General features: G+C 37.2%; 1 protein-coding gene across 2 annotated transcripts in view; it reads left to right on the forward strand.

Annotated features, from left to right (window-relative positions):
• Positions 1-9506, forward strand: part of LOC106879924 (erbin) — a 137440-nt gene that overhangs the window by 64552 nt on the left and 63382 nt on the right. For both annotated transcript variants that reach the window (XM_014929681.2, XM_052971061.1), the window contains exon 3: positions 8533-8711. In XM_014929681.2, coding sequence (XP_014785167.1) covers positions 8541-8711 — 171 coding nt within the window. In that variant the 5' untranslated portion in view covers positions 8533-8540. The remainder of the gene's footprint in view (positions 1-8532; positions 8712-9506) is intronic.

Consider the following 9506-nt stretch of genomic DNA (forward strand, 5'->3'; position numbering starts at 1 on the left):
ATATATATATAGTAGTATGATCTGAAAGATCCTAGTATAGGAAGTTAGTAAACTTGAAGCCTGTACACATTGGACAACATATGATAAAGAGAGTGCTTGTGCTTTCTTGCAGATGATGGTCTTCGTAATCATATCCCCTGCAAGTTGCTTCTCATTGATCCACAGGCAAAAACAATTTTTCCATCTATTTGTGGACAGGTGTGCGTTGCTTGGAGAGCCTGGAGACACCCTTTGCTGTTGTAATGGCCTTGATCTCATCCTTTTTTCTTCAGGATGGTGCAGATTGTCGATGTGCTTCAGTCGTATTGACATGCTATGTCCACTACACACACTCCTCTTTCATGTTTATCAATGATTTCCTTCTTCAATTCATTCTCAGTTTTTTCTTCTTCTCAGCACTGTCCTTTGCACTAACCTTCTTAGGACCCATGGCTAACACAACTAATTATTATAAAATGATAGTAAAAACCGCACAAAACTAAAAAAAAACACTAGGAAAAACACAACAGGCATGCTGCCACAATGAGATAAACATGTGAATTGAGCGAGTGGAGGCTGCGCTTGTTGGGAGAGTGTGTGCGAGCTCAGTGCTGACTAGTGGTTGCTTGTATGACACTCACTCGTACTGCAGGTTTCCACTTGTACATCAAGACAAAAATTGGCACAAGCCTCAGCTCATACAGCAAATAACTCACATAATGGTGCACTCATCCTGTGAGGTTCTACTGTAGTGTTTTGAGGAATAATTGTCCCTATCCAGCCTACAAGATCTAATTCATGCTTCAATCTGTAGACCAACAAAGTCAAACAAGTTTGACACCCTTAGGTATACACTCTTATCTTGTATTTGTCTTTGTAAAGTCATACTAATCTACTGATCTGTCTTCTATAATCATTTGTCCATATATAGTAAAAATCACCACCACCCCATACTAAATACCTTGTGTTTATATTTCTCTGACACTAATCTTCATGAATGACCTGAATTCGTTTTAATCCTAATCTTGTTTACACACTCTGCCAAACCCCTGCTGACATTGTTTTTGTTTTTGATACACCACAAAGTAACCCATTCATCAAGAACCCTGAAACATAATGCCAACCTACCATCATTTCCATGACAGTCTTCTCTGTTGCCACTCACCGTGACCATTATTATTACTAATGCCAAAGGAATTCCAATTATGGCTATCCAGTCTTTATTTCAGATATATTGTATTTGGGATCCTGGCATCCGGAGTAGGAGTATGTTTTTTCTGTTTTCTAAGACAGTTGGGTGTGCTATTATATCTAAGACGTCTAGCAACCTATTTAGGACCATCATGTGTTGAGGTTTCTTAGTGTTGATAATGTGCTTACATGTTTGCAAGCGCCATATGACTTAGAATAAATACAGCTTCGAACAAACAGAGCTTGGTGCTTGATGCTTGGTGGACAACCCCCCCCCCCTCTCTCATTCCAATACATTGTTGGTAGAAATAGTTGACCCAAAATTAACCAAAAAGTCAATTAGTAAGATCAAAAGAAATTCTTCTGTATAAATGTGGTTAGTATGTTAATATATTTTAAACTGCTAAATACTATAATGACTAATATCTAAATGAAATTATGTCGTTAGGTTGTATTCTGTGTGGGAAAGTAATTTCTCAAGTATACAACCAGTATTTAACTATTATAATTATTAATATCTGAAAGAATTGCTTTGTTAGGTAGTTGTGTGTATTAAAGTATTTTCTCTAATATGTTGTTGTCGTTGTCATCGTCACCACCACCACCGCCGCCACCACCACCACCACCACCACCACCACTGTTTTAGTATTGACTTTTCCATGTTTGCATGAATCACATGGCAGATTTTCTGTGACCTGTGTGTCAGCAAGATAATGATATTTCTCTATGGTTGGACATGTTTCCGCAGAAAATTGGAAACGAATGAGACTACCTCTGTGATGGTGATGCTTATTTACAAAACTATTACACAGTGTCAAGACAAGGAGACACAAATGAGCACACACACACTCACACACACATACAATGTACATACATGTACACATGACAGGCTTCTTTCAGTTTCCATCTACCAAATACACTCACAAGGCTTTGGTTGTCATGGGGCTATAGTAGAAAATGCCCAGGGTGCTACACAATGGGATTGAACTCATAATCACATGGTTGGGAAGCACACTTCTTAACAACACAACCATACCTGTATCTATTTCTGCAATATATCTGATCACTAGTATTTAAATATATTTTACCTTACTAACTGTTATAGCTACCAATATCTGAAAGATATTCTGTTGATAAATACCTTCGTATGTTAATATACTTCATTTAAGGTGAATATTTCATTGCTTGCTATCAGAGTCACCGATATTTGTAAGAAATGGTGTTATGTATCTACATATAAACATATCTCCAATGCTTTGTCTTACCTATTCTCATCCTCATTGATGAGGATTCAGAGACTATGGATGCATTATCCCTTTCTATCAATTCCTGGCTCTGGTCATGGTTGTGCATTCAGCCAAAGGTTTTCCAGTCCATTTTTTAATGCCATCCAGCCATCGTTTTCTCGGTTTCTCCCATTCCTTGTTTCCCATTGACTCTTCCTCCTAGGATGTGAGTGCTAAGGTTCTTGTCCTGGTGAATATGTTCAAAATACAGCAGCTTTCTCTTTCCGTTGTTTTGTCAAAAAACTGACTCATTGATTTAATGGTCTGTCCAGATGATCTTCAGTGTTCTTCTAATGTATTTAATTGTGTGTGTGTGTGTGTGTTTGTGATTTTGTATACCTTCATATCACTCAACATATGACATGTTGAATACACTAAAATCCATGTCCTTGACAACAAAGTAACTTAAAAAAGCAAACAAACATAAAAAACAAATGGAACAGTCTTATATTTTGCTTCGTAATGATTGATGAAAAGTTTTAGTCTTTAGTAGTTTCTGTAATGACTGAGATACCAGTGTGTATTCACACAAGAAATCAGTGGAGCAAACAAACACGATAAAGACAGTGGCACTCAGTTTGTTTATGTTGTAGTTGAATATGTTAGACGAGTGGTGGTAGTAGAAGGAGGAGGAAGAGAAGGACAAAGAAGTAGACTTCCTTCATTGGCATAAGGCCACAAATTTGTTCAAAATAATCAACAAATTTACGTATTATAATATTTCTGTTAATTTACTGTTTCTGATAGTCATTTTGTTAGAATAATGACAATGATTATGATAATGATGACAATGATGACAATTATACCTCCACCAACTGCCACTGGTGATGATGGTGTTGATGATAGTGGTGGTGGTAGTGTTGGCAGTGGTGTTGGTGTTGTTGTTGGTGGTGGTGGTATAATGATGTTAATGGTCTGCATTTAGTCTGGTTGCAACTCCAGGGGTTCTTTTTGCTCCAAAAGTATTTTAGCTTTCATAGTATTATAATAATCAATGAGGGGTTTTTGTGCGTGTGGAAGTTGTTAGGATAATGTGTTTGCTAATTTGAATATTGTTAATTGCTAATTTGAATGTGTTGTGATTAGTTTTACTGTGTGGAAAAGATTTTGCTGTTTAGTCAGAGATCAGTCCTGATCCAGCAAAGATCTTTGATCAGAGACATTCTAGCCATGACCATCATTTATTTTCAGATGTAGTTTATCACAGGCTACGATATGCAACATATCCTTCCTTTTGTTTTTGTTTCACAACATCTTGGACAAGGGTCTTCTTCTGTACCCCCAGGATGACCAGAGTCTTGTGAGTGGATTTGGTTGATGGAAACTGAAAGAAACTTATTGTATATATATGTATGTATGTATATTCTAGCCATGACCGTCACTTATTTTCAGAGTGGATTTGATTGATGGAAGCTGAAAGAAACTCATTGTATATATGTATGAGTATATAGGTGTGTGTGTGTGTGGGGGAGGTGTTATGTCAGGTCACTCTTAGTATTACTCAAAGGTTCAAAGGTCCTAGGTCCTTCCTAAACCATCAGCTCATAAGGCTGGTTTCCTGGATTCTGTGGCATATATGTTCCCCACTGGATGAAATGCCGGTCAGTTGCAGAATTACTCATTTTTGCCAGCTGTGTGGACTGGACCAATGCAAAGTGAAGTGTTTTGCTCAAGAATGCAACACATTACCTGGTCCTGGAATTGAAACCACAATCATACAATCATGAGTACAGCACCCTAACCACTAAGCCATGCACATCCACTACTTAGTACCATGTAAAACTGACAACCTTACCAACCCTGTTGGTATGGATGATGGTTTTCATTGGATACCATGCAGGATGAAAGACAAAACCTGTCAAAGGACATTTGAACTCAATAGAGTTGACAGACATGCTTCTGAAATAATACCTGCCTCACTGCAAAGCCAGACATGTTGCTCCTGCGTGTTTCTGGACTCTTCTTTTAGATCATTTATATGTCTCTCATCAAGTAAACTACCACTGTTCCTTTCCTGTGCTATGAGATTACTCTTATTAGTAAGAACTGTATTTTCATTGTTATCTCTGTTGTTGCTATTTTCCATGACTCGTCTTTTGATAGCTTCGAGCTCTACTTCTGTGAACCAACAATTTTTTCTTATTGCTCTCGCTTGATCACATAGTCTCTGTTCCGTGAGTTGAAACAATCCCTTTTCTCTCCAATGATCATCATCCAAATTATTATTATTATCATTAATATTATTATTATCATTATTATCATTTTGTACTGTGAGCTTATTGATATATGGGGTCTCTCTTAGTAACTTCACTTAGACATATAAAGCAAACAAATTTAAAAAAGAAATATTCACCATCATTATCACCACCACCACCACCACCACTGCCATCACCTACATCATTACTGGCTATAGTGGCACTGTCATCATTGTTATCATCATTGGGATCTATTTTAAAACGGGGGCACCAGTTTTCATTTATGTTTTATGTAGTGTTTTTGGTACCGAAAGACTTTCAAACTTCATATACTTATCTATTTTATGTTATAGAACAGAAAAAAATTTTTGTATTCGAATTTATTTCATGTAAAAAATTGTCTTATTTCGATAATTTCTACTAATCACTGACGTCTATTCAGTTGAAAACAGTTAGCGCTGTAACTGTGTATATCGTATTAATCCCCTAACCCTAACTAGACTGTTAACCGTAACCGTAACCCTAACCCTAAAACTAACCCTAACTCTAGAATCCGAACTCTAAAATTGTTACACACATAGATACGTACAGCGTAATTTATTATATAAACAATATATGCGTATAAATTATGATTAAACCGGATGAAATATGTCACAGGGAATAACATTTTTATGACCGCCCAGCAGTAACTCTATTGAGCTGAATAGACGTCAGTGATTGGTTGAAATTACAGAAATACGACAACTTTAACATGGAATAACTTGCGAATTCCTTTTTTTTTGTTAAGAAGACTAAGAGTAAAAGATGTTTTATATGACACATTCTACCAGTGTCCCAAGTTTCAAAGTGTTTCGTTAGCGTTTCGTTAAGAAAATACTGGTGCCCCCGTTTTAAAATAGATCCCATCATTGTCATTATCCTCATCATGATCATCATCAATATCAACATTATCTTCATCATTTTTCTAATAAAATGACTGTCAAAAACAAACATTGACTTAACAGAAATACTATAATACTTCTATTCAATGCTTGTAGATTACCTCTACAAATTTGGAGCCTTAATGCCAATGAAAGAAATAGACCTCCTTCTTCTTCTTCTTCTTCTTCATCATCACCATCATCCTGCTGTTGTTGCTGCTGCGACTACTACTACTACTACTACTTGTCATCATTCACTCCACCCCAACCATTGTCATTACCATAATTTTTATGTTGAAGTGTGTGTGTGTGTTTTGGGATCTGTATTGAAATCTGTCTTTTTCTTTTTTCATTTGTCATGCTAATTGGTCTTGTGTTCCCCTTTTAATGTGTTTTGTTTACCCTGTGTTGGCTTGTCTCTGGCCATTAGTCCTAACATTGGAAATACATTAGTAATAGGAAGAAATTAAAAACCAGAACAACAATATAATTTCATTAACCACTTAAATGTATTATCATCATTATTATTATTATTATTATTATTATTATTATTATTATTATTATTATTATTACTTACAGAGGAATTCATCAGTATTTTTATGTTGTTTGGTTTTTTCAATTTTCTTTGCTGTTTGTTTTTATTTCATCAATGATTGTGGTAATGGATGCTTTTGGTAGAACATCGAACTCTGCTTGATAATGACATCTTGTAAGTTTGGTCCCTGGAACTACAACTACTATTACTACTACTACCATTAGTTTTCCTACTCCTACTCCTCTTACTCCACTTCTTCCTCCTCTTACTCTGCTTCTTTCTCTTCCTCCTTCACCTTGTTTTTTCTGCTTATTTTCTTCCTCCTTCTATTCCTCTCCTCCTCTTCTTCCTCCTCTTCTGCCTCCCTTCTCCCTCTCCTCTTCATGCTCCCCTCTTTCCTTCCCTCCTCCTCATCCTGGGCTTGTTATTATTTAGCCCCGTGTCAGCTCAAATCAAGAAGATCTGTCATCAAAAACTCTCCATCAGTGATTTTCCCCTCCTTAGTACTTGCCTGGGTACTTTGTTTATCAACCCCAAAATGATAAAAGTGCAAAGTTGATCCCAGGATCAAATACTGCAAGGCATTTTTCCCAATATTCTACCAATTATGCTAGTTCTCCATCTTATTAGCCTCAAGGACACAAGAAAGATACAATACAATACAATGTGCATTGTACTGGAGACCTACAGATATGTGTGGGCTGCAACAGATGAGCTGGATAAAGACAAACTGATGGTGGAGAAGAACCAACTATTAGAACCATATCACATTGCATTTCCAGTCTGCTAAGGACATATATTCTTATCTCTTCTGAAAGCTTTAGTGTTTGAATCATTGTTGCAGAGTTTAGCAAGAGATTTGTTCTGTTCTGGCTTCATCCCATCAAGGATATAGTGAGGCAGCGAGTAGGATTAACACAGCAGTTCTGCAAATCACAGAACGACCTTTACCATACTCTCACAGACAGTATTCAACTATCCTATGTATACACTACACTGAAAGATACCAAAGAGGAGACTGAGTAACTTTGGAATTATTCAAGAAATATTGAGTGTGTGTGTGTGTGTGTGTGTGTGTGTGTGTGTGCATGTTTTGGTGTTTTTGGTTAATGACATATATAATTTGAGTAGCCATGTCACTCCTCTAAAGCAAAAAACTTGTTCTGTTTTGGCCCCTTCTTTCATACTTTAACCCCTCATCCCCTTGCATAAAGCCACCTTCCTTTCTACTGCAGCCACCCGATATCAACGGTGATCTTAGTCTTGTTAATTACATGGAAACATCACTAGTACTGGTTCCACAAGAAAAAGAGTACTTAGTACACCCTGCAAAGTGGTTGGCATTAGGAAGGGCATCCAGCCATAGAAACCATACTAGAGCAGGCATCGGTGCACCATGCATTCCTTAGACCATTGAATCCTATCAAATTGTTCTGCCAGCATGGAGCATTGACATGAGATGACGATGATGAGGAGGATGATATCCAGCTTGAACTGAGTCACAGGTGAGCCTTGTGTAACATATGTGTGTGACACCACCATCTTGGTGTTGTACATGTTGGAAATTGAGAAAAATGGTCAACACCACACTGGGGAAGTCCTAGGAAGTAATAGAACTATACCATTAACTAGGACAAATTGATGGGACTGGTGGAATTGCCACTCAACGCCTAGTGTTGGAAAATTACTTTCTGATATTTTTCTGGTTTTTTACATTCTGAATTCAACTCTTGCTGAAGTTATGTTTACTTTTCCTCTTTTCAGGTTCAATAAAATAAAGTACCAGTCAAGTACTGGGGCCATTGGTACCATCTAACCTCTCCTCTAAAAATTGCTGGCCTTGTGCTTAAATTAGAAACACTTATTAATATTGTTACTTGTATGATTCAGGAGTGCCAACTTAGACATTTTGGTCATGTTGCTCAATTTTCTGAGTTGGACCCTGTGTATTGTGTCCTCTTCTCTGAGGACCTGACTGGAATGACAGCTTGTGTTGGTTGGCCATATGGTCACAATGGATGAGGAAGTATTTCATAGAGATGGGAGCTGACTGGGGCACTCCTTAGTGGGTTGCCTGGATGACCCAAGCTGATTCTGACAAATGATGGATGCAACAAAGTGCTGCAACAGTGCATGTTCCCATATCTGACCTCGTTATCTGACCTCATTATCATTATGGTAAGGCTTGTGTATGGCAAAGTTGGTAGAGTGCTGGAAAAAATATCTTGCAATATTTAGTTACATCCCTTTGTATTCTGATTTCTAATCTTAGAGTTTGGATTTTCATTCTCACGGGGCTTTGGTTAAAATAAGTACTGCGCACATACTTGAATCAATATACATTCGAAAATGTCAGGCCTTGTGCCAATTTTAAGAAATATTCTTAATGTAAATGAATTAATTTGTATTTTTGTTGTTGTTTGCAGGAAGTGTCATGGCTGGATTTGTTAAAAAGTGCCCCTGCCTCCGACCTCCGACTGAGGAGATCTATGTATTGGATTACAGACATAGCAACTTATCAGACTTACCTAATGAAGTGTTCAATCTTGAACGCACTTTACAAGAACTCTACGCCGATAACAACCAGATCCGGGAGTTAACACGCGTAAGTGAAACCACTAAAATCTTCATGCTTTATACTTGTATGCACACATATGCATACATGCACACACACATGCACAAATACATGCATGCACATATATATATATAAACATGTACATGCATATACATATCTGTATACACACAGGCACGTGCATATACACATACATGTCTGCATTTGTAATTACATATATTCACATATATATGCATGTTTACATGCACACACATGTGCATGTCCATGCACAAGCACAACGAGCACCTGTGCAAATATACATGGCTGCACATGCATGCATGAACACACATGTTAATGCATGAACACACTGGTTTATGCATGAACACACTGGTTCATGCATGAACACACGTTCATGTATGTTTGCATGCATGCATACATTCATCTGTTTGTTATTTTTCCATGCTGGCATGGGGTAGATGAAGATTTATCAAAGCAGTATTTTTTAATGGCCAGATGCCCTTCATATTGCCAGCCCTCACCTATTTCCTTGCAAGGTAATGTTTTTCCATGACCTGACATGTTTTTACATAACAGTGGAAATGAAAGCCACTACTTGACTGTGATACTCATTTCCAAGTATGATAAGGAAACACACACACACACACACACACGATATATATATATATATATTTATAAACAAAATTAAGGGATCAGCAACAGTTGCTTCACCACATACCGAAGTTCAGAAATAGCAGCTAAAGTGTTAAAACTCCAACAGATAGCAATACTTGTAACTCACAAAGGCAAAACAAGAAGAAAAAACAACGAAACTAACCAGTCTTAGTTAAA

The sequence above is a fragment of the Octopus bimaculoides genome, chromosome 10 (genome assembly GCF_001194135.2).
Source record: "Octopus bimaculoides isolate UCB-OBI-ISO-001 chromosome 10, ASM119413v2, whole genome shotgun sequence".
NCBI classification, from domain to species: Eukaryota; Metazoa; Mollusca; class Cephalopoda; order Octopoda; family Octopodidae; genus Octopus; species Octopus bimaculoides.